General features: G+C 39.8%; 1 protein-coding gene across 1 annotated transcript in view; it reads right to left on the bottom strand.

Annotated features, from left to right (window-relative positions):
- Positions 1–27,440, bottom strand: part of LOC124775417 — a 271,730-nt gene that overhangs the window by 81,759 nt on the left and 162,531 nt on the right. The window contains exon 4 of the mRNA XM_047250250.1: positions 26,294–26,477. Coding sequence (XP_047106206.1) covers positions 26,294–26,477 — 184 coding nt within the window. The remainder of the gene's footprint in view (positions 1–26,293; positions 26,478–27,440) is intronic.

The raw sequence follows: 27,440 nt of genomic DNA, 5'->3' as shown, positions 1-27,440 counted from the left end.
GATATCCTATGTAAAATAATTATCCTACACACTGTAAACTAATACTTGCAGTCGTACGTATAACTTCTAATATTTCTCTTTTACTCAAGGAATACTTACTAACTTTCAGATCACTCCAATGACAACAGATTACTTTCGAAATCGGAGGGATCTTCAGTGCACATTTTTCGGCAGGACCTTCTGACACAACAAAGACCTCACATACTTTGCAAAAGGAAACGAGCACTCTTTATTCGTCTTACAGAGCATGTATAGTCGCTTTCCAAGAAATAAAAATGTCTATCCAGTTCTATAATCAATATTCGAAACAGTAACATCGAGGCTTAACGATTAACGAAAGTAAGGAAACTTCACTTGTAAGTAAGTGAAATTTGATTTCGTGGACCTATTATGTGCCACAGTATGGCGAACAAGTTATGGAACCCTAAACCAAGATAGTGTCTTAAAGCAAGACAAGACCGTATAATGACATCAGGTCATAATCGTAAATATGTTGAATTGATGGAATCTCACAGGACTGTCAAATTAGCATTTAAATACAAACTGAAAGGAAAACTAGAAATGCGCAGACAGATTCACTCGTTTCTTGAACGGGACACGTGATTGCTTAGCTTCTAGGATTTCAGTAAATTTATCTTACAGTCGTTATTTTGATTTCGAGAAAGTACTCTACCACACGAAATGATTTTGTCCTTCATTAGGATAAGACTATTTAGCAATACAAGTGGCACAGTGGTTGAAACAATGACCCAATATCGGCGAGAAACATCAGGTCGCATTGATTTTGAGGTTATGTATCTTTATTAATTTACGTCTTATCATTGGTGGTTACGGCTCATTCGTCAGTGGTACTGTTCATTTCAACAAAAAAAGAAAAAAAAAATACCCGTGGCCATATAGTGACAGAAACGAAAACATTAAAGAAGGAAAAGGCAAACGAAGTACAGGTTGATGTGGACTTCCATTTAAGACTTGGTGGGGTTCCAGAATGGACTGCATCGAAACACTTCACCCGTGTGGCGCTTTGAAAACCGGTGCTGCTATATGAAAGCAATTTTCACAATCACTCAAAGCCCGTGTGGCGAGGTCTTAACACGTTTCATATAACACCCAGGGCAACTACGGCCGGATCAGTTCCCACTCCCTGCTGTTCGCGCCTGCTCGCTAGGTTTCGTTGGGGAGAATATTTTCTCGTCCATTTGTGCTCTTTTTCCTCGGCCCATGGAAATTCGAATAACTTGCGCGTCGGCAGAGCAGAATAAGCACCCGCCAGGGGAATACGGCCCTCCTGCCTCTCCGTTATTTACGCCTGTCCCGCAGAGGGTGCTGCCTGCGGAAAGGCATGAAAGCGCCAGATCTCGCCTTCTGCCAGCCTCCACGCCAAGCCGCGCTCGCGTGAAATATACAGAAAGTCACGCCAAGTCTCGCGAGTTATTGATACCGAAACAGTTACAGCTTTATAGCGGTGGGAGGCAGCCACCGTTCTCTCCCTCGTGTCAATCGCCAGCGAAAAGTGAAAGGTAGAAGAACTGAAACGAGAGATTCATATCAGATTTATATCGCTTCTCACCGCGTAAATATCGAAATCGGCAAAAACAACATTAAGTTTAAAGAGTTGCGCGTTTTTCATCATTATAAATTATCAGTTTTATATATCTATGATGTGTTTTGGAGAACTGTACCGTCATCAGCAGGTGAATACATGTAATATAAATCTGAGCCCCGACGCGTTATCGATTACGCTAAGTTATGATCGAGCCGCCATTCGGTTGTTATGAAAAACATGAAATAATGCGGTGCGTATACAGTGAGATTCAGTTGCCCATGCCGAAGTTGTTTTATGCAAACCGCAAAGTTATATCTGGCCTTCAAAAACCACGCGCGATAGTTTCATATTCTCTAGATCGATACGCGCAACCTAATAGTCCTACAGAAAAAAAATGAAAAGGACCTTTTGTAGGAAATTTAATGTAGTTAAATTTTGCAGTGGGATACGTAATATCTGAAGGCCACGGTTTTCCAGTTAATAAAGAGAAACTTGTAAAAGTCTTCAAACGCACTTCCACCCCACACTCATTCCTCACCAGCCAGTATTTTTAATATGTTGTTCGTGGCACTCCGTCCTACCAACGTACAAAAGTTTCCATCTATGCGAACTATTCCCGATATTCGAACTTTTTTTGGTCTCTATTCATTGGGCTATTCGGTAACATTATTAACTGAAACGTGCCAGGGAGGGCAATGAAAGAGAAACAACTTTTGAAAACCTTACGTGGAACCTATTTACGCTGACCATTCGATCTAAACGTAACGCTTACAAGCACAATAGACCTGACGAATACAACGATGTAAATGCTTACTTTATGCTGTTAAAACCCACAAAATTGTTAGTTAAGGTTACACAAATGTCAAAGTGCTCGAATAAGCTGCTGGCTTAATAAGGCCAGTGAATAAAGGCCAAAAAAGTCGAATGTTTGAAATAATTCTTACAATATTTTTACAGTGGTAGGAGAGAGTGTCATCGCAAAATATTAGAAATCCTGACCGGTGAATGTGAGAGTCAAGGTGCGTTTGAAGATCACTTTTATAAGTTTTTCTTGAGCAATTCGAAAACAGTTCCTAAATCGCTTCAGGCAAATGCCAGGATGGTTCCCCATTCTTCCCTAATTCGATGGGATCGATGACTTCGCTGTTTGGTTCCCTTCCCCGCGTCAACCAACCATCGAAATCTTTGCTCTGCGGCTAAAACGTATCCCAGTACAAAATTTAACTGCATTAAATTTTTTTACACAAAGGCCCTGTCCATTTCTTCTGTAGGATTAATAGTTCACACATAGCAACTGAGAGAATATAAAAACGGGCGGTTGGTTTTTGAATGCTGAATATAATGTTACGGGTTGCATAAAACGACTTCGGTAGGGGTAGCTGAATCACCGCGTGTACAACCGATGATCAGAGTAAGACGATGCAGGACAATCACAGAGTGAGACGGGTGCTGAGTAAGAATTAAATATCTGGAAGTACCTGTGGTCACCGATAGAGAGAGTACCGTTGCGAGACTAGCCGTCCCTCTGCGCAGACACACAGACAGAGTGAACTCTGCGACTGGAGCGAGGCGGCCAATATCGTGAAGGGAGCCACAAGCCTGGATTGCAGTGCATGGCATTGTAAATCGTCTATTATGAACGACAGATATTGGGGCTGGTGATCGACTACGTTGCTTAAGCAAACTGTACGTTAACCTTTCCCTAAAAGTGAATTTAATGCACTCGGTTTAATAATAATTAAGACTAGCAGTAAGGCGAGGTGCTCCAAAATTCGGATCTCATGCACTAATACACCCCATTAATGTTGAGATCAGAGAGAGATGATACTAGAACTGATAAACTTCTGTTCTTTACGCCACACTTTTTCACATAGCGTCTTAGCAATATAGATATAATACGTGACCAACTTAATAGCTTACATCCCAATATGAAATCTACAAAAGTAATGAAAATTAACCGAAGTAAAACTTTCCTAGACCTCCAAATTTCAGATATCAACAGCCAACACAAATGTGGAATTTTCCGTAAGCCAGCCGCTACACAATAAATAACGATTCCTGCTGTCCAGTGTGCCATAACCGAGCCTATTTTATCTCCATGATACATATACTAATGAATCTGACTCTGGACGATGATGAAGTAAAAAGGGAACTTGTTATCTTGCAAAGAGTAGCTATTAACAACGGTTTCAGAGCGCAAAAGAGCATTGAACTATTTGAGCAGAAAGTTGAAAATGACCGTGTAGATATAACCGACGAAATTACAGTAGTATGAGAAAGTGCTAAGTACAAAAGGATTAAACTTGCCAAATTACCATTCTTAGGTGTGGTCTTGGATAAAACTGCGCAGCTATTCAAGGAAACCAACATAGGGGTCAGTTTTTCAACAGAAGAAAATCAGACACAGCTCTGGTAAAACCAACCAGTTTGCAAGATCAGGCTATAGAGCATAGAACGTGGCACATGCACAAAATGATATATTGGACAAGCTGGCCGGGCGCTCAGCGACAAGTTTAAAGTACGTAATACACACTCGAAGAGCAGTACCTCTACCTTCTGGAAACATTTAAGAGATGATAAAAATGGTGAGCAGTATAGATCAGCTCTTACAAGACTACTCGTGCATACAGTGCCTGAAAGTAGAATCATGAACATTCTCGAACAGTTACAGCTACATTAAAAATCATCCTGACGACTTACATAATGCTCAGACTGATTTAAGAAGTAAAAGATCTTTAGATATTTTCCACTCTACTTTATGTGCAAATGACAGACAGTAACTAGGGAAAATTATCTTTCACATCTGATGTGGGTTTATTATCCATATTTGTACAGAAATATTATCCATATTATCCACATTTGTACAGAAATATGCGTACGCTGATTTCATAGTATTTACGGTGCTTACGACGTTTTCATTTGGAAACATGGAAGAATCATATGCGCTACCACTTTTTAGTTTCATCTTTACTTAATTTGTTTCTGAAATCTCTTAAGTGGTGTATTTTGCTAGCACTTCATAAATGCTATGTAACAAGTTTTATCAGACCTCCGGACGTTTTTTTATGATACTGTAAGTTTTATACATAATAACGAGGGAGGATCAAGCTCACTTCCCACAGAATTTATTTTTGTAAATTAATTTTATCCTCTATACTTTTCTTTATCCTGAGACTATATCTGGTCATATCTAATCTATTTTAGCAGTGCATCACGTAATTGCGTAATTATGTTTTTACACTTTTATCGTCCGACCCCGGTAGCTGAGTGGTCAGCGCGACGGACTGTCAATCCTAAGGGCTCGGGTTCGATTCCCGGCTGGGCCGGAGATTTTCTCCGCTCAGAGAGTGGGTGTTGTGTTGTCCTAATCATCATCATTTGATCCCCATCGACGCGCAAGTCGCCGCAGTGGCGTCAAATCGAAAGACCTGCACCAGGCGAACGGTCTACCCGGCGGGAGGCCCTCGTCACACGATATTTTTTTTACACTTTTATCGAAAGCATTTTAAACTCGTTGGATTTTATTATTGTATGCTTTTACATGTCTACATTTCCCACGTGAGGCCTTGATAAGAAGACATCCTGTATTTACGATTTACGACCGTCATATGAGCGGTGGATGGGCTGTCAGCGGTACGCTTTTCCGCTTTTCAACCAAGTGAATTCAGCAGAAATGATAATGAGAAAAAAAAAAACAAATTTTGAGGATGTTTTGTTTTCTAAATGCCAACGGGCTTACCGCTGTGGTAATACCGGTTCAAGTAAGATCACCGAAGTAAGCGCTGTAGGGCTGGGTTAGCACTTGGATGGGTGACCGTCCGATCTGCCGAGCGCTGTTGGCAAGCGGGCTGCACTCAGCCCTTGTGGGGCAAACTCAGGAGCTACTTGATTGAGAATTAGCGGTTCCGTCTTGTAAACTGACATACGGCAGGGAGAGCGGTGTACTGATCACATGATCCTCGCCGCGCGGCATTAGACTAGCGGTCTAGGGTTAAAAAAAAAAAAAAAAAAAAAAAAAAAAATTGGTTAAAATGGCTCTGAGCACTATGGGATTTAACATCTGAGGTCATCAGTCCTCTAGACTTAGAACTACTTAAACCTAACTAACCTAAGGACATCACACACATCCATGCCCAAGGCAGGATTCGAACCTGCCACACAGAGGTCTAAGGCGCTGCAGTCATGGACTGTGCGGCTGGTCCCGGCGGAGGTTCGAGTCCTTCCCCGGGGATGGATGTGTGTGTTTGTCCTTAGGATAATTTAGGTTAAGTAGTGTGTAAGCTTAGGGACTGATGACCTTCGCAGTTAAGTCCCATAAAATTTCACACACATTTTTGAACATGTCTCTCCATATCCGCATCCAGTGACGCCAGTCGGCTGAAAATGACACGGTGGCCGGTCGTTACCGTTGGGCCTTCCAAGGCCTGTTCGAACGGAGTTTAGAGAGGAGAGTTTGTTTTTTAAATGAAAAACCAAAGTCGAACAGTTAAAAAATTAACATACATACTTGTGAAAATATATCGCAGGAAGGTGGAATTCTTCCGATAAAAACACCGAAGCACTGCACTTTCACTTACAATCTGATGGACCTGCACTAGGGTGGAAAGTATTGCCGGAGGAGAGAATTTTTCTTAGTGCTGAGGGGTGTGGGTGGAAAGATAGGGATCTGTTACGTGGGAAATCTATGGAGGTAGGAGTTGTGATGGATGTGGGAAACACAGTCGGTGGGAAAGACAGAGGGTGAGGAGTAGTATGTTGTGTGGGTGGGGCAGTTGTTACAAGAGGATAGGCATGGGACTGGATGGAGGGGGGAAAAGGAAGAGGAGCCCTGATGTGGAGTAGGATAGTTGGGGAAGAGTTAAAGTGGTGAATGGGTTAAACGTCAGGTCATATCTTATTGTTTGAGAGACGTAGATGGTTATGTTACTTTGGGATAGGATATTGAGTGTGCGTAGATGTAGGGGTGGAGGGCTGCGTTCGTGAAAGAATGGCGTTTCATCTACACACCCTTGGCCCGAAAGCCAATGATCGTGCCCTTTTGGATGTCTGATAAGTCGCTCCTTTCCCTCATTAGTACGACTGAACTGTTTCCCGCATACACGCGACACGCTGTATTTACGCTCCACTACTGATTCTGCCACTTACCTTCTGAGAGTCATTATTTCACGTTGACATTGTCCATAGGCGGTCGTCACTTTAATGTGACTGGACTGTTTATAAAATGTTCATATCCACATGTTTTTGCGATGGCGCATGTGTTGCCCAAGTGTGACGTAGTGTAACTGTTTAAGATCCAAAAGATTTTTGGGGGGGAAGTAATTTTCTTTGAAATAAGCGGTCAGCTAGGCTGCAAATGAGCATTGCGCACGGTTCGAAACAAATTTCTGTACTAGGGTAACAAACTATGTGGGTGAGTTCTTTTTGCGCGTCATGCTACTTACTATATTTAAAGATATCAGCAAACCCTCAGAGGTTTCCAAACTCCTACTTCTACCCGTCTAAGACCATGTTACGCTGACTAGTCAACTCTGAAAATGTGTCCAGACTTTTCCTGCTTTCCCTGAAGACTTGTAGGAGTGGTTGTATCTCAAAAACCAGCAGAGAGTGTGGTCCCGCTAGGGTGCATTCAAGAAATAACGGATTTCTCTAAGGACGCGGTCCGCGCGGGATTAGCCGAGCGGTCTCAGGTGTTTCAGTCTTGGACAGTACGGCTGGTCCAGGCGGAGGTTCGAGTCCTTCCCCGGGGATGGGTGTGTGTGTTTGTCCTTACGATAATTTAGGTTAAGTAGTGTGTAAGCTTAGGGACTGATGACCTTAGCAGTTAAGTTCCATAAGATTTCACACACATTTGAACACTTGAAGGCCGCGGCCACTGATCGTCGCATCTTGAGGAAGCTCTTTGTGTGGCCAGGCTTCAGGCTTCTCCTTGGCGCCGTGTAGTGCTGAAAATCGGTACCACGTAACGGCATGCCACCTGAGGCATTCTTGGGAGTGAAGCACCGAAGAGAGTAGCAATCTTCCCGTAGCCATATGACTGGACCAAATTCTTTTGAGCCATTGAAAATCTGACTATAATAGCGATAATTTGCTTGGCTTATAATAATTGGCTTACGATAATTGGCTTATTACACTGGTGCCCAAAATTAAAGCAACAAACGGAAATTTTGCAAAGTTGTGTTTATTTTGCCTCGAAACAGTACAAACAGGTGATAGTAAAGTAGAAATATTGCAAAGAATTCAGAACGTGAACAATTGCAACATAACGGTAGACAAAAATGTTCATTTTTTCCAACTTAACGGATTTGGACACACATTCTGGCAATAGTTAATGTGCTCAATATGGGATAACGGGCCTGATAACGACGGTGCATGCTGTGAATGATGTCACCAGTCGCATGTTGAGGCAGTAACTCCCGTTCTTCCTGCTGAGCTGCTCGCAAATCTTGGAGAGTGGTAGGTGGATGCTGACGTGATGCAACCCGTCTCCCTGGCGCATACCAGACATGCTCTATGACAGTGTTTTTCAACCTGTGGGTCACGACGCCCGGGAGTTGCAGAGCCTTCTTCAGGGGGTCGCGGTCGCAGGAGAAAGCAGTTTCAGTATTACTGGTAACGTATGTTCCATGACGATCATCTCCTATGGTATAAATGTCACACGGAAGTGACAAAGTTTTGTGAAAGCACCTTGCGAATTCGCTCACGTTCAGATCTGATACTTGTTTATAATAATAAATACGAATTTAATTTAAACCTGTTGAAGAGTTCAAATACGCAAACACTTGCAGCAGTGAGAGGCAACACGATGTCTATCGATCTCTTCCCACTTCTGCGGAATGGAACTAGGGTGGTCAGAGTCACTAAGTCTTGTACACCTAGTATTTACCTCAACCGCACGCCTCTACCGCGGAAAAGAATATAATTATATCTCTGCCTGCAGAGCACGGCGACCTCTTTTCACATTGCACTTGATTTCTCGATCAGCACAGTATCAACAGAAGGAAAACTGGAAACGTTGCCTTTGAAATCGCTGACATAATTTTATTATGGTTCTGGGGGCGCCAAAATATTTTTACTTGGGAAGTGGTCGCGTACTCAAAAAGGTCGGAAAACACTGCTCTATGAGATAAAAATCGGGAGAGCGAGCAGGCCAAGCCATGCATGCAGTATCTTCCACTTCCAAGAAAACATCAATCACTCGTGCTCTATGAGAGCGAGCGTTATCGTCCATCGTTAGGTAGTCTGGGCCCACTGCACCTCGCAACAGCCGCACATGAGATCTCAAGATCTCTTCACGATATCTGTCAGCAGTTAAACCTTGCTGATTCACCCACACAGTTTCATGCGGAGGTATTCTAGTGGTACAGTAGCCCCTGCCCACACCTTTAGGGACCTTCCTAGATATCGGACTCTTTCCGCAATGCTTCGGTCCCGAAATTCTGTTCCACGTTTCCTCCATATGTGAATCCGCCGAGAGTCACTCACCAGACCAAATGGGGACTCATCTCTGAAATGAACATTGACCAATTGATCGTCCAGATGATGTGTTGACGACTCCACTCTAGGCGTTCCCTTCTGTGAATACGCGTCAGAGGTACACATACAACAGTCTCCGACAGTAAAGTCCACTGTGTCGAAATCTTCTGTACACCGTTTGTCTCAATACAACACGTGCGGTGGATGCCGCGAGGTCAGATGCCTGTTGTCATGCAGTGGTGAAGCGGTAGTGTCGTGCCCTTGTAACCAATTAACGATCCTCTCTTTCTGATGTCACACATGTTCGGTCCTGCGCTTGTCTTTGAGATACAGTTTCAGTCTCTATAAACTGTCGCCACATACGAGAAGCCACAGAACGATTCACATAAAGCCATCGGTCCACACCAATTTGCGACTGTCCTGCTTTCAGTCTTCCTATGGCCGTCCACAGCAGAGATTCTGGTAGGCGTCTTGTCTGTGCCATACTGCACCTTCTGTCACTGTGTACACATCGATTGTGGATGTGGGACTAGCTGGAAAACACTTGATAGGCGCCCTGACGCCATCGTTGGTTTGCTTGTCCGTTGACCGGAATGCCATCTTCCGTGTAGAATAAGATTGTACGGACGTCTGTTGACAGTTTGTATGATTAAATCGTGAATTAGGCACAGAATGGGGTAAAAGCGGTTTGTTGCTTCAGTTTTGGACACCAGTGCTGTTCGAGAATTTTAGGAAAGAGTATCTCATCTACAGTTAATGAGATCGTTTATAGAACATTAGTGGGGCCAATACTAGTGTACTGCTCGATTGTTTATGAAAATGTTCGAGTAGTAAACCACAAATTACGATCATTCATGAAAACAGCAATTACCTACTACGACGGCGTTCATAGCAATTGCGTTTCAGTTACTTTAAATCATGGCTTATAGATTTGTTTCACCATATCACTTTATGGTTGTTGCTTGTTGTGTCAAAGAAGTGATACAAAACGTAATGATGATGTACTTCAGTGGTGTTTACTAAACGTGTCACATTTCGCCGCTGCAATTCGTTTGCGTCATCTGAACTAGTAGATAGTTTAATGGTTGACAAAGAGGAGCTGTTTTTCCTTTTAGAGTGATAGGAGACATTAGTTGGAGCTGTTACGGAGAGAGATGACAGATGGAACAGGTACCTGTCATTTTTTGGACGTTTTGGTATGGAAGGTCGTTTACAGAGCGAAGGGAGATTAAATTTAGGTTGTGGTGGTCACGTTGTTGAAAGTTTTGTTTTTGTAGAGGCGACGGTATTAATCAGAGGTTCACCAGCCTGAAAATGCTGTCTAGGACTGCCAAGGACAGAAAAGGATACAACGCTTTTTGATGGCCGACGTCTGATGCTATATTCTCGAAGCGCCGCACCTTTATTACAGCCTTCTTTCTCTCTTCCAATAAGAGGGTGATACCATTTAGCTATAATAAAGATTTCATCAGGGCAACCACAAACGTTTGTGGTGTACACAGCTCGTCAAAGTGAACGTCTATAGAGAGGCGCCTTTATGTACAATGTACAGCAAGTGCAATATCTGATTAAAAGTATCCGGAATCTATTGTGAAGATTATATGGGCTGCGTCCAATTTCTGTTTTTGTGACAGCTTCAACTCTGCCGTGGTCTAAATTTCTAGTTGGTGGCCGCTTGTTCGAAGTGTAGAAAAATGTAAGGTAATGCAAATGAAAAGGAAAAACAACCCTGTACTTTTCGAATACAGCATTGCCGGTGTGCTGCTTGACAGAGTCACGATGATTAAATAGCCAGGCGTAACGCTGCAAAGCGACGTAAACTGGAACGACTACTTCAGGTCGGTCAGTAGACGAGAAGGCGAATGGTAGACCGGTTTATTTCGACAGTTTTAGGAAAGAGTATCTCACATAAAGATAATGAGATCGTGTGTAGAATACTAGTGTAACCAATCCTTGAGTACTGCTCGAGTGTTTGGGATCCCCACTAGGTCGGATGAAAGGAAAGTATCGAAGCAATTCGAAGGTGGGCTGTTGGATTTGTTCGATCAACACACGAGTGTTACGAAGATGGTTTGTGAACTCAAGTGGGAATACCTGGAGGGAAGACGACTTTCTATTCGCGGAAAGCAACTGAGAAAATTTAGAGACTCGGCGTCTGAAGCTGACTGCAGGAGGATTCTACCACGCCAAAGTACATTTAGAGTAAGGACCACGAAGATAAGAGAAATTAGGGCTCGTAAGGAGACATATACATCGTCGTTTTTCCGGCGGTCTACTTGTGAGTGGAGCACGAAAGGAACTGACTAATCCTGGTACAAAGTATCCACCACGCACCATACAGTGACTCGCGGAGTACGTAGATGTAGACACTTTCAGTGTCGTGTCTCAACGTCTGTGGGGAATGGCGCCTCATTCTTCCTCAAGAGCCGAAACCAGAGAATGTAGTGCTGTTGGAACGAAGGGTCTGGAGTGGTCGACTTTCTGACTCGTACCAAAGGTTTCAAGTCGGGACACAGGGTGGGCATTCCATTTGAGGAATGTTATTATCCTCAGTTGATGAATTATGAGAGAATTCACTGTCGTGCTGATACAAACAGTTATTGCCTCCGAACTCTTCCTCTGCTGTAGGCTGTACGCAGTGCTGCAATATGAGTTCATACCCTTCCACATTTAGCGTAGGAGACGCAGTAGGGGAATCACATCCTGACCATGAAAAACACCCCCATTTATAAAACTAACTCCTGCATACTTAACTGTTGACAATACGCATGATGGCATTAACGTTATCCATACCAAATCATTCCATAGGATTGCCATAGGGCAACGGTCGTTTCCAGCCATCGAATGTCCAGTGGCCTCGCTCTTTACACCTCCTCAAGAGACTCGTAACATTGACTACAGAAATACGTTACTTATAAAGAGCCGCCCTACCATTATACTCAATTCCTTTTAACTGACTACTCAGAGTCATTGTTCTAGCTGGACTGCTTGTAGCATTTTGGAATTTACCAGCGATTCCTTCCTTTGATTTGATGCGATTTTTTACAAGAACCCTTCGCAATGCTCGACGGTTGCTGTCCGTCACTAAACCAGTTCTGCCTGGTCTTGCTTTAGTTGTGATGATCTCTTAGAGTTTCCGCTTCGCAAACACCTCATCGACATTCGATATGGGCAGCTCTAGAAGGGTTGAAACATCCCGGGCGGACTTTTACACAGGTGACATCCAACAGCGAGTAGACGTTTGAAGCCACTGCTATCTCCGGAAAGACCCATTCTGTTGTTATTGCTTCTCTACTGTCCACGTAATACTTCCCGCCTCTTTTTACAGTGATAATTCCTTCTTTCGTGGCATCTAGTGGTCAATTCTGCATTAAATAGGATTTCCGGGTTACTTTTGATCAGATAATGTAAACGGAAGTCTGTTCTCTTCACGGAATACTACTGGTGATATTTTAAAGTTTACAAATCACTACTTTAGACCATAAAGGAGTCATCATAAGTAGGTATGCTTCCGCAACCAACAGTTTCGTGCACGGAATGGCCAGCTAGATCTTCCGACCTCGGCGGGAAGTAAGTGTTTTGGATGTTGCCGTTGGTGTTACACCTGTTGAAGCTAGTGTAATCTTTCGACTGTCCAATAGCGCATGTTATGCAAATTTACATTAGCAAAAATGGTGCAAATGGCTCTGACCACTATGGAACTTAACATCTGAGGTCATCAGTCCCCTAGAACTTAGAGCTACTTAAACCTAACTAACCTAAGGATATCACACGCATCGATGACGAAGCAGGATTCGAAACTGCGACAGTAGCGGTCGCGCGGTTCCAGACTGAAGCGCCTAGAACCGCTCGGCCTCAGCGACCGGCCTTTACATTAACGCGGTTAGTAACCGTTGCTTCATCAGTATAGGAGACGTTGGAAAAACGTGTGGTCACCTCTCAGTTGCGTAACAGATGATAGGAATGGAAATTCTGTAGATGCAGAATGAGAATGACACTCGTCTGCCTGATTCCACATACGTTGGCAATATGCCTCGTACCACTGCGTGGATCCATTAAAGTCGTAGCCAGAATAGCTTGTTCGTGTTCTCTGTCAGTTGCAGTCTTCTTTCTTGTCCCCTCTCTGACGTCAAAGCAACCAATCCGCACTAGCGTCTTAATAATTCGTGCAATTGCCTGGTGCGTCGGACACTGGCGATCCGGATAGATAGCCCTACACCGCAGTACTGTTTTTATGGTATTTTTCTTGAATGCACCATATAAATGTAGTATGTCCAAATCTTCCTGATTGGTGTACCTGTCTACTCGCAATGAATGTCGAAGCAGAATGGGCGACCTGCGGTGCAGACAAGTAAACAGGAAAATGCATTGACATTCTGACACAGCGCAGCCCGAGAGCTGTCCTTGGTGATGTTCGCATCGCTAATGCCGTTTCCAGGCTCTGGGTCTCAAATTTTACGACATTTCTCGAAGTGTTTTACGACAGGTTTCAATGTTAATATTAACAAATTCTGTGTCACTGTAACTGTCTTCTCAAGAGCTTTCGAATGCAGTTACAAAAAGTATATGGTTCCATTTACAAAAACATACATGCTTCAATATCTCCGTTGATATAAGCGGTAAAAACATTAACCAAACGAAACAATACGTGTCCCCGGCGCTTTAATATTTTGCCGAAAACCGCGTTTGCAAATTTGTACCCGTTCTCGAAGTAAAATGTGTGTAACGTCTTACATGACTCACCCTACGTACGCCTCGACATAAGTTTTATGCTGTCTGTAATTGCCAACACGACAGTACATCATTACAAACTTTTCTGTATAGTAAATTAACTCACTTATGACGAAGAACTCATGGGAATTGTACAACGTTTGCGTGAAACTGCTGGGGTATAAAATCAGTACGCGGAATACTTTTTCAAGGTTGTGAGTATGTTGTTAACATTCCTAGGCATACTATGAATGATGTGTAATTTTTACAAGTGAACTTATATTTGCTGTGTACCACTAAAGTATTGGATACATTTAAATTCTCTTTAAATTTGTAGTGAAACGCTATACTCCCCTCAATAGCAATCGATACTTACGATATTATCAATTTAGCACATATTTGATATCGTCACCGATGCCATAGCTGTCGAAAAAAAAAGTATCGACACCCTCGCATGGCAATAATATAACAACGTCGCTAACCACATGCACCCTCCTCTACAAATAATAAAAAGACGACCGATGTATAGGTGTACTTATAGAGAGGCAACAGCAAACTGACAAATTCACTGGATATTAAATGTTATAAATTCTAAAATAAACTGCTTTGGGTAAGTTGAAACACGTATGTAACGTAGCAGCGATGGCGAGGCATTGCAGAGTCTTTGACCAGAGAGCCATTTATCGTGGTTAGTATGCGCTTGACCGCGCGAGTGTTGCGAGCAGTACGCTAGTAGTCGTCGTGGTGTACGCTAGTAGTCGTCGTGCAGTACGCTAGTAGTCGTCGCGCAGTACACTCTGTCGGTAGCAGTAGCTCAGTTCACTTGAGTGCAGTATGTCGGTAATAGCAGTCGAGTGGAGTTGTGTGTGTGAGGAGTCGGCGAGCGTCGACATGGCATTCTGGTCAAGAGGCTGAATGAGGTATATTGTTAATTAAGGTAATCTTCAGATAATGTAAAGTTTGTTTATTGTAATTAATTTTCAACAAGTGCCCCAATAATAATTTTGATTTCAAAGCAATTTTTACAAAGAAAAAAAAATTATTTAATTGAACTAACGATTTCGTTCCACTTCCCTCAAAGAAAAGTTTCAGTCAAATTTCAAAAAAAAAAAAAAGAAAAAATATATTATTTGCAATGCAGTTCCTCCAAGCCGTGCGCAACAATAAGAGCAGAAATTTGACAAGCAGTTTCAATGAGGTAAGAATTTAATTCTGATTGTTTTGCACAGGGCCAAAGACCGATATTTCGGTTTAATTGAATTATCATTATCACTGAGATTTTCTTATCACTGAATTGACTTTCATTTTTTTTGTGAGGAACTTATACTTGGGTCAGATTGCTAATTTTTGTTTAATTGTCATTGTCAGTAGATTTCATTGCGGGAGGTTACTCTCGGCTCCCATTCATTTATTATTTCTGTTTTTTTATAAAATTTCAGTGGAGAGGTTACACTTAGCGCAATGTCCATTAGCATTCATAAATAAATATTGTCATTCTTAAATTTTTGTGGGGAGGTTACACTTGGCTCCCATTTATTATTATATTTTTTATTTAAATATTTCTGTGGGGACGATATTGCTGCTTGGCTCCATTTCTAAATAATATTCATTCTTTTAAAATTTTTGTGGGGAGGTTACACTTGGCGACACCCAGTCCAGGATCGTATTTCGTTGAGAGTCTTTTGGAAAACAGTCAGATATCTGCTCTTATTTGCTTAAGTATAATTAGGATTTGGCGCTACGCTTTTACTAATTTTGTGACTTTCTTTCCACAGATCAACGACAATTCGTTTGCTCTGTTGTATTTGTGTGTTGTTTTTGTATTGTGCTTATTTATTTTGTGAAAAATTTTGACTATTGTAAAAATGCCGCGAAAGACTGTGAATAGTGTATCGCGAGGTATTATGAATGAAATTACCGACCCAAACAACTTTACCGATAGGACATGTGACACGCAGTGTAATGATGACAATCCTGCGTTCACTAACAATCAGTGCATTCCAACCACTAATGATGACTTTTACATTAATGATGAACAAACGAACTCAACTGTCTCGTCTGTTAATTTGACGACAATTGATGACGCGGAGCGGTCTATAGTAATGAGCGCTGCCCAGCATAACACACCCGATTTGGAAAATTCAAGTAACATTCAGACAAATTCTTCTAATGAAAGTGATCAGGATACTCAAAGTAGGACGGATTCATTTAATTCCGTAATAGTGACCGACAGTGTACATCCGACTGATAAACGTTTTTGTAAATTACAGAATGACCAAATGGTCACGACTTGGTACGAATTATGACAAGATTGCTACAACAGCAAACTGAGAAATTAGACAATATTTTCAGACGACATAGGGAAGATTTCAAACAATATTTTAGTGAAATTTCCAAACATCAGAGTGAAGATAACAAACAATTTTGTGAAAGTATTAAACAGCCGAAAGAAAAACACGACAACTTTAACGAACAGAACAAACAAGTTAGTGAGCAGATTACAGCTGTTACCGTGCAATGTCAGGACAGTAAAGAACAACTACGTGAGGATACTAAGACTTGTGCTAATAACAATAATGAAAAAGTTGGCACTGTTGCACAAGAATTAAATAATACACGTGTAAGCACAACAGAATTACATAAAGAGGACATTAATGCAGTCACTGAACAATGTTCAGCAAACGCAACACAGATACACAAAATTAATGCAGTCACCGAACAATGCCCTAAACACGCAGTACAGATTTGCGACGAAGTTAATTTAGAGTCAGTGGAAGTTTCACACACTCCGAATACGGAAGTCAACAATAAAAGTGAACGACAGAACAACCAAAATGTCGAAAGTTTTAAAGTAACAGAATTAAAAACTATTTCAGTCACCAATACGTCACAGAATCCGCCACGTTGTGAGCATTTGTCAGAGTCACGCAGCGTGTATAATGTGAGCAATTTACAGCAACTACGCGACTTAAAATCTGAAAAGCTACGCAACTTGAAGTACGAAATGACACAGACAAACAGATTCACACACAAACCCGAACGTGTTTTCAAATTCAATGACGAGAACGTAGATTACGAGCAATTTTTATCCGCAAGAAAATTTAAGGAATTTAATAATGACAGCGTACAGGTACACGCTTTACACTGTATACGACAATTTATCTTTGTACATTCACCGCTATTACCTGTAATGCAGAAACTAGCTTTGAACCAGAGGCGACAATTTGCTATTGTATTTTCATCAGCATTACGTATTATGCAGAAAGTGGAATTTGCAAGAATACAGCGATTTACTTTTGGAATTTTACCGCTATTGCTTGCAACGCAAAAGCTAAAATTTATTTGCAGTGCGTAAAGACCTCAGGGGATTCATTACGCTTTAATGAATATGTGCCGTAGCGAGCATAGGGCCTCGAGCTGTAGTAGTGCTGTTTCATCTTTAGTTTTCTGCACTGCTGCCTTTTCTTCTACTATCCTTTATATCTATCAAAACTGCTCTTTAACTATTGCTCTACCTAGTATTAAGAAACGAGTAATGAAAACAGGATATGACAAATCTTTACCGAATGTGACAATTTTATTAAGCACTCCCGTAATGACAACTACCGCCGTAACTTTATTAACAGATAAAATCGTAATCATCAGTAAGTATAAAATTATCAGCAATAGCAAACCACATTTTAGTAACAATAGATGTTTTTAATTACAATAGCATGAAAGTCAACCGCTTAGCATACCTAACCAACAATGCAGTCTACAAGGTCAACCAGGCTTTAATGTTTCGCCGCGTGCACGTATAGTCCCAGCTCCAACAGATAGTAACGCATGGCAGCAAAGAAATAACTACGTACAGACAACACTCTATTTCAACTCGTATCGCAATACACCGTATAGAAATTACTATCATGACAGACGTAAAAATAACGAGCACAATTTTCAGCGTACATTTAATAACAGTCGATCTTATGAGCAGCAACAACATCAGCAACAACATATTATGATGAATGAAACAGATAATAGGTGTTATGTATAGCATAATACGTCAGGAAGAAATAACAGAGCAGTTCATATGGTGGATATGCCACAGCATCTTCTCGTAAATAATAGCACGTACGACAGAATTTGACCAGACACAGTACAGATTGCATATTCCAGTAACGTAAGCACTACTTTAGACACGCAGAATGTTATTCACGAAAATGTAATTACTTTTGACGACATCAGAGACACTCTCTTGCAGGAAAAACCATTTGTTCAGAGAACTATTTCACATCCTGTTATCGAAATTAAAATTGGTTCATCGAAATTCTCAGCAGTAATCGATTCCGGATCACCTACATCAGTAATAAATGAGGAGACTTTCAACGAGTGCAACAAAGAGAATACGTATCCGACATTACCATTAGGCAAAACAAAAGTGAAAGAAGCAGTATCGAGTAAAGGTGTAGACGTTAAATTACAGACGCATTTATCATTTTGTATTGGAGGTCATACTTTCCACTCTAATTTTTGGATTGTTCCTTTATTGACAACAGACGTAATTTTAGGGACTAATTTTCTCGTACAACACGATGCAGTCATTGACTTTCAGAATTCTTATTTAATGTTAAAGGATGAAAATGTACAACTTGCTTTAGAATTTCAGCACTCATTATCTGCGGAAGAACAAACAATTAACCGCACAGAGGTCATTTCCGCAACACGTAACATAGACTGTAATTCTGCATTGTTCACAGATACGTACGTACACAACTATAATACTTCAGACGAAACTGACTACGACGTAATGCAGATGATTTCCGATAAAGTTAAACAAAGCAGTGCAACTACAGACGACGAACGAACGCAGTTACACAAAATTCTTTTACAGCAAGCTCCAGTTTTTGACAACATTCCTGGTATTATGTCCGGTTTTATGTATGAATTTCAAGTGAAACAGCACGACACATTTAAAGCAAAGCATTATCCCATTCCATATATCCGCAGAGAACAGGTTAAAAAAGAATTGCAGGATATGCTTGACCAAGGAATTATTGAACCAGCAGTTAGTCCGTACATAAACCTGCTACATATTGTTAAAAAAAAAGATGGCTCACTTCACCTTGTACTTGATTCACGTCACATTAATGACATTATTATTAATGAAACAGATCGACCACAGACTTTAGAGGAACTTTTACAGAAATTTCATGGTACTGCTATTTATTCTACACTAGATTTGAAATCGGGATTTTGGCAAATTCAACTTCATCCGAATTGTAGAAAATATACAGCTTTTCTCTGTTTTGGCGACTGTTATCAATTTTGCAAATTACCATTCGGGTTAACTATTTCTTCTGCAGCTTTTATTCGCGGTTTGAACACAATACTTCCGACTGAACTTAAGGACAGAATTACGACGTATGTAGACGACATTCTTATCGCAGAAGCTAACTGGTCTGAACAGAATCTGATTCTTGAACAACTGTTGCAAACTTTTCATGCACAAGGACTTACAGTTAATCTTAGTAAATCGCACTTTGGCAAAACTTCTATAAAATTTCTTGGACACGTAATTTCAGCAGAAGGCATTGCACCTGGTCCGGAAAAACTTCAAGCTCTACGTGATATTACTGTTCCTACGACAAAAAAGCAACTACGCAGTTTTTTGGGCTTAATTAACTTTTTTCGTAAATTTATTCCTCACTCTGCTTTAGACATACCCAGATTATGCCAATTAACAGGTAAAAACACTATTTCGTCATGGGATAAGCAAGCACATTCTGAATTTGTGAACCTGAAACATGCTTTGTTGAATGCTCCACTTTTATCGCACCCAGATCTTACTAGAAATTTCTCCATTGCCACCGACAGTTCCAATACCGCTTTAGGCGTACACATTTTCCAGGAAATTGAAGAAGATGGCTGTACAGTAATTAAAAACATCGCATTTGCAAGCCGCATTCTGTCACCTGCTGAACGAAATTATTCCGTTACAGAATTGGAAACATTATGTGTTGTATGGGCTTTCACGAGATTTAGGCACTTTCTTTATGGCAGACATACCACCGTTTACACAGACCACAGAGCGATACAATTTTTACTTTCGGCCAAATTCACGCACGATAGATTAAGCAGATGGAAACTTTATTTACAGGAATTTAATTTTACAATAGTTCTCATTCCCGGTACACAAAATGTTATAGCAGACGCACTATCGCGTTCTCTCAGCAACAATCAGCAAGACGTAGCAACCAACTTCTGCAAAACAAATTTCAGTGTCATGTACATTCAGCAAGTTGCATTTGAAAACTTTATTTCATCGTCATTACAGGACATAGCACAAGAACAAAATAAAGACAATGTGTGGAAAGAAATTAAACACCTTTGGCAAGATAAGAATAATGTTACGATTAGAAACCATTACACTGTACGCAATGACATTCTGTTTCGCCGCTCTCATCCTGACAGCAACAATTGGTTATTATGCATTCCTGACGAACTGGTTAACAAATTAATTTGGTACACTCATTTAAGTTACGCACATTACGGAGCAAGAAAATGTTTTCTTATACTGAGACAGAACTGTTATTTTACCAACATGGAGAAACGTATATGACGAGTTTTAGCGTCTTGTAAAATTTGCCAGAAAGCTAAATCAGACACCACTTCACATATTCCTCCTTTATATCCCATTGTACCTGTTAAATTAAGACACATGGCCGCAGTAGACATTTTTGGTCCAATTCCGAGAACTAACAGAGGTTTTTGCTACATCTTTCTCGCTGTTGAGCTCACTTCAAAATTTGTTACTTTCACTCCATTACGCAAAGCTACTGCTAAAACTGTTTCGAAAGCATTTGTAAAACATTTTCTATTCCATGTAGGGCATGTGATGAAAGTAATTTCTGACAATGGATCACAATTTCGATGTGGCATATGGACACGCATGTTACGACCTAGAAACATTTCTCCGATCTATACATCTAAGTACCATGCTTCTTCGAACCCCTGTGAACGGTTAATGAAAGAAATTGGTAATCTGTGCCGAATATACTGCCTCAAAAGAAATATTGATTGGGATACACACATACCCTCATTCCAAGATGTAATTAATTCCATTCCAAATGAATCCACTATGCTATCTCCGTCTGTTATACTGAAAAACGTTGAACCACCAAACAAAATTAAAGAATTAGTAAACTTCCCTAAATGTCGTCGACTAAGACACCACGAAATAATTGACATTGCGCTGAACAACATCAAACGTGCCGCAGAACGCCGGAGAAGACAGCAAAAACAGGTTTGTACACGCCGCGACTTTCACGTTGGACAGAAAATATTAGTACGTACACACTATTTATCCAGTAAATTAAAAGGTAAGTGCAGTAAATTTGAACTTCTATATGCAGGTCCATATCGGATTCGCAGCATCCCTCACCCCAATGTTGTACACGTCGAAACTTTGAGAACCAGAAAATCGAAAGGCAACCAACATTGGTCAAATATTAAACCCTTTATTGAATGAAGACACTGTATGATTCAACACACTATGATGCCATTTACTAATGCAATTATATTCACCTGACTAATTACTGATGATTATCGTATTTTTTCTTGGCAAGTGCCCGGCAAGGTAAGGTTAGCAGGTCGTTTTTCTTGTCGTTACACATCAGACCGAGCACATTTTCCTTTTTTTTTGTGTGTATGATTGTATTTCAGTTTTGTTTGTATGCACTGTGAAATAGTTAAGATATAACACACACCAGTTGACTTTGACATTTTTTTTGCCCTATGATATCTCAACATCGTGACTGTTTTACATTTTTCTTTTTGCTGCTGCATTGTGATATTCTCTGTACATTTTGCTTTTGAACACTGTCTATGTTTTTGACATATTACGTTTTCTGTCATGTTATGCTGTATGGTTAATTATGTCACCATAAACCAGTCATTATTTAGTGGGTATATGATTTAAATGCAAGACAGTAATCTTTGTTCATCAATTTCAGAAAGAAATGATGCGTGTAAGAAATGGATTCAACAGAAATGTGAATTTCACCTACGGAATAAACGAAAGAAGATGCAATAACTTTATGAGGAAGAGGAGATGGATCAGGATTAACAAGCATTAACAAGAATATACTATACTCATCGTAGAATAGCAGTCTTAACTAAATTTTTCTTTCAGAATACAAGGCAATTGATGCAGGCTGTCAGACAGAACTACACATCTTAGTTTTAGTGATGAAATATGCTAGAGATAAGGATTAGTTGTGTAATGAGTAATGAAGTGATTTTTTTTTGCAGATGATAATGAATGCTGATGAATAATGATGAAGAATATGCTGTTATGAATAATGAAGTTTTTCTTTACAGGTGATGATAATAATGAAGTTATGATAATATGGATAATAAAGTGATTGATAATGAAGTTTTTTCTTTACAGATGAGGATAATGTTGAAGTTATGTATTTATGCTATGTAGTTATTTAAGTATTTGTTGCAGTTTGTTTTGACAGCAGGTGTTATATTGCATAGTAGGATGACGGAAAGTTTTGGAAAGGACAGCTATGGAACACATTTTAATACACATTTCACTACCTGTTAATTCGAAATTCACTACTTTTCAGCATAGTGTGCGTTTCTTCTTTCAGGTCAATAATCCATTTTGTATTTTTTCCAGGAGAAGCTTTTCATGATACTTACTAAACCTGTTACTTATTATACCTCTTCTAGTACTGGCATTTTTATTTTTTACCCATTTTTGTTTATCATTTATAAATGTGATGACATATACTGCCTTGTTACATAACCTTGCTACAGCTGACTCATGACGAATGACGTTACCTATCCTCATTTGCAGCAATAGGTCAAAAGCAAATAGTCTTATGCCTCAGCAATTAATTATCGATCCCAACGCAATACATTGCTAAAAGAGGTATTACCAGTCCCACATAATGTCACTAGTTTATGATAATTCTGAATAATACTGATCAACTCTGAATAGTATGTCACTTCAGTAATGACTTCTTAATGATACAAAGAAAATATATATAAAATAATGCTTTGTAACTGGCCAAGGACTGCCACTGTTTATTGTAATGAGACTACTTATAATGCCCATGATTATTAATGCTATGATTGTAATTAACTGATTTTTAATAATGTCTTCGTAATGATCTGAATAATACTGAATGAGGAACAATGTTTTGCTATGACTGTAATTAACTGATTTTTAATAATGTCTTCGTAATGATCTGAATAATACTGAATGATGAACTATGTTTTATTCTATTCAATACTTGCTGGCCACTGAGTGCCAATAATTAATGTCACTCAATGAATTGTTATTAATTATGCCATTAATTAGCTCTTATTTTCAATGTTGAGTTTTCATGTTTTGGTAAATGGCCAATGAGCGCCAATAATTTGTATCACTCAATGTATTATGTTAATGCTAGGCCAATAATTGACTCTCCTTTTCAATTAAGACTTCTGATGAACATTATTCTGTCATACTAAATATGCTTTGTAACTGGCCAAGGACTGCCACTGTTTATTGTAATATGATTACCCATGATGCCAGCTAATGATTATTACTATTGGAATGACAAATGATTAATTAATTATGCTATGCTTTGTAATTGGAAATGAAAATGCTCTGTAATTAGGAGAAGGCTAGTGATTAATACTATATTGGAATGACAAATGATTAATTAATTATGCTACGTAATTGAAAAAGAATGTGATTAATGATTCTTAATTATGCTTTGTAACTGAAAAAGAATGTGATTCTTACTATATTGAAATGACAAATGAAGAAGGCTAATGATTCTTAATTATGCTTTGTAACTGGAAAAGAATGCGACTGTTTAATAATGCTTTGGAATTAGGAGAAGGCTAATGATTCTTACTATGTTGGAATGACAAATGATTAATTAACCATGCTATACTTTGTAACTGGAAAAGAATGCAATTATTTAATAATGCTTTGTAACTAGGAAAAGAAGGTTACTGGTTCTATGTAAAACAATTAATGAACATTTTTCTGTAATACTACATACTTGGTACAGAAATGTTCAATAACTGGGCTATGAATGCCGCAAACTACTAATGTCCTTCACCTTATGAGCTAACTACCCTGAATTACTGCAATGTCCATTTGTCCTGTTTATCCTAGTGATCATGGAGCACTATATTTGGTTTTGCACTAATTCTACGTTGGTGTGCCTTGTAAGAGCGTGGTGTTGACACGACATGCTGTCCACCACCGTGAGCGATGAAGACATTATTATGGTCCCACTGTTTGGTGTACCTAATGTACTGCCAAAATGAAAACATGGAACATTACTACGACAGTTCAGTGTCTTGGCTACGCTGATAAATTCTGATGGGAAAAGAACTTCAAATTGTGTCACTTGGTGTTGTACTTCTGTGGAAAGATATGGACTTTCAGAACAGCTGTGTGCAATCTAAAGTGCTACAACCATGATGCAATCCTTCCCTTTCCTATCCTAATAATGAAAATCATTTTTTGCTAACATCATTTATGTTCATGGCTTATACATTTTTTTTTTTCGATTCGCTGAACTTCAGTGCGAGTATACTTATGCCACTTGTCGATACGATTTTTTTGCCATTATGTTTATTTATTGCGAAAATGCTAAAGACATTTTTTCGATTTGTTCTGAAGTACAGTATATGTACACTCTTGTCTTTTATATTTTATATACTTTTTTAATTTTGATGATATGTTCTGAACTACAGTGCATGTGCACTTATGATAGGTGTTAATATGTTTTCTACTGAACTTCAGTGCCTGTGCACTTTTCTAATTTTTCAATATGATTTGTACTCATTCTGTATATTCAATACTTCAGTGCGTATGCACTTATGTCATTTGTTACTCATTGTATATACATTTCGTCATTTGCTGATATGTACACTCATGTCACTTATCAACATGATTTTCTGCCATTCTGTTTATTTGTTCTGAAAATGCTAAAGAATTTTTTCAGTGCGTGTGCACTCTGTTATCTGTCAAATAATTTTTATATACATTTTTCGGATTTGCTACTATGTTTTGTACTCATATCTTGTCTTTGTCTGAAATGTTTTGTACTCGGTGCATGTGCACAACATTTAATTCACGTACTACATCTAAATATTCTGTAAATTGTAGAAGTTTATTAATTAAAGAAAAATTTTGCCGCGCTTGGCAAGTCCAAATGACTCACCATCGCTGCCAAATTTTTGCCCCCCCCCCCCCCCCCCCCCCAGTGGAGGATTATGAAACACTTATGTAACGTAGCAGCGATGGCGAGGCATTGCAGATTCTTTGACCAGAGAGCCATTTATCGTGGTTAGTATGCGCTTGACCGCGCGAGTGTTGCGAGCAGTACGCTAGTAGTCGTCGTGGTGTACGCTAGTAGTCGTCGTGCAGTACGCTAGTAGTCGTCGTGCAGTACACTCTGTCGGTAGCAGTAGCTCAGTTCACTTGAGTGCAGTATGTCGGTAATAGCAGTCGAGTGGAGTTGTGTGTGTGAGGAGTCGGCGAGCGTCGACATGGCATTCTGGTCAAGAGGCTGAATGAGGTATATTGTTAATTAAGGTAATCTTCAGATAATGTAAAGTTTGTTTATTGTAATTAATTTTCAACAAGTGCCCCAATAATAATTTTGATTTCAAAGCAATTTTTACAAAGAAAAAAAAATTATTTAATTGAACTAACGATTTCGTTCCACTTCCCTTAAAGAAAAGTTTCAGTCAAATTTAAAAAAAAAAAAAAGAAAAAATATATTATTTGCAATGCAGTTCCTCCAAGCCGTGCGCAACAATAAGAGCAGAAATTTGACAAGCAGTTTCAATGAGGTAAGAATTTAATTCTGATTGTTTTGCACAGCGCCAAAGACCGATATTTCGGTTTAATTGAATTATCATTATCACTGAGATTTTCTTATCACTGAATTGACTTTCATTTTTTTTGTGAGGAACTTATACTTGGGTCAGATTGCTAATTTTTGTTTAATTGTCATTGTCAGTAGATTTCATTGCGGGAGGTTACTCTCGGCTCCCATTCATTTATTATTTCTGTTTTTTTATAAAATTTCAGTGGAGAGGTTACACTTAGCGCAATGTCCATTAGCATTCATAAATAAATATTGTCATTCTTAAATTTTTGTGGGGAGGTTACACTTGGCTCCCATTTATTATTATATTTTTTATTTAAATATTTCTGTGTGGACGATATTGCTGCTTGGCTCCATTTCTATATAATATTGTCTTTTAAATTTTTGTGGGGAGGTTACAAAGTTTTGTCACAATCTACACAATACTATAATCATATCGTAATTTTTGTGATTGGGTTGTGAAAACCAGACTATTACAATCAAAATTTGAAGTCGAGATAGATGATGTATCATTGCAAACGCTATCAGTACAACACATCAAAGTTTTTGATGAAATTTTAACATTATGGAAAAAATCTGAGTTTGCTGGACTACATGATTTGACTGATGGTAACAGGTACGATAACTGGCTCCGCCATTACTGGAACCGTGGCTCGACTTGTGGGTGACTGACCTTGACCTTGGCGGGCACGGAGACGGAGGGCAGGCTGGTGGCGTTGGTGGTGGTGGAGTTGGCGGGCGGGTACCACAGGCGGCACCACACGCGCTCCGGGCCGCGCGTCTTGGTGGCGCCGATGACGCGCACCACTCGCTCGTCCCGCGCGTCGTAGAACGCCGAGAACACGAAGAACTTGTACCTGCCAGGCACACACACACAAACACTCAATCACTGGTGCTCTGCTTCCTTGCCCAAATTGCAGATCACTCGGTAATTTCTGTGTACCCTTGAGATAGCAAGCCTCCAATGAACTATAACTTTCTTGTTATCAATAAGCAGTAGCTTAAAACCTTAAGTCTGGACTCTGCAGGTTGTTGGAATAATATAACAGTCATACTTCACGTTCTTAAATGAGTTTATGCTTACAATATGGTTTAATACAGGACGTATAAAATAATGGAATATAGGAAAATCATTCGAACATTCAGTGAGTCAAGTGAAGCTGAAGTATAGGCAATTCAGTTTCTTTAGTAAATCATAGAAAATCATAATACAAGATCACTATCATACCAGCACTCGTCTTTATTGCTTATTCTACTCACAAACTATTGTTGTTGTGATCTTCAGTCCAAAGACTGGTTTGATGTTTGATGCAGCTCTCCATGCTACTCTATCCTGTGCAAGCCTCTTCATCTCCGAGTAACTAGTGCAACCTACGTCCTTCTGAATCTGCTTAGTGTATTCATCTCGTAGCATCCCTCAATGATTTTTACCCTACATGCTTCCCTCCAACACTAAATTGGTGATCCCTTGATAAGTCAGAACGTGTCCTACCAACCGATCCCTTCCTCTAGACAAGTTGTGCCACAAATTCCTCTTTTCGCCAGTTCCTTTCAGTAGCTCCTCATTAATTATATCATCTACCCATCTTATCTTCAGAAGACTTTTGTAACACCACATTCCAAAAGCTTGGATTCTCTTCTTTTCTGCACGGTTTATCGTCCAAGCTTCACTTCCATACATGGTTGGCTGGTTGACTGATTTGGGGAAAGGGAACCAAACAACGAGGTCATCGATCCCATCGGATTAGGGAACGACGAGGGGGGAAGTCAACCGTGACCTTTCAAAGGAACCATCCCGGAATTTTCCTGAACCGATTTAG

The sequence above is a fragment of the Schistocerca piceifrons genome, chromosome 2 (genome assembly GCF_021461385.2).
Source record: "Schistocerca piceifrons isolate TAMUIC-IGC-003096 chromosome 2, iqSchPice1.1, whole genome shotgun sequence".
Classification (NCBI taxonomy): Eukaryota; Metazoa; Arthropoda; class Insecta; order Orthoptera; family Acrididae; genus Schistocerca; species Schistocerca piceifrons.
The sequence above is the reverse complement of the archived record's forward strand: the minus strand, read 5'-3'. Positions and strand labels throughout refer to the sequence as shown.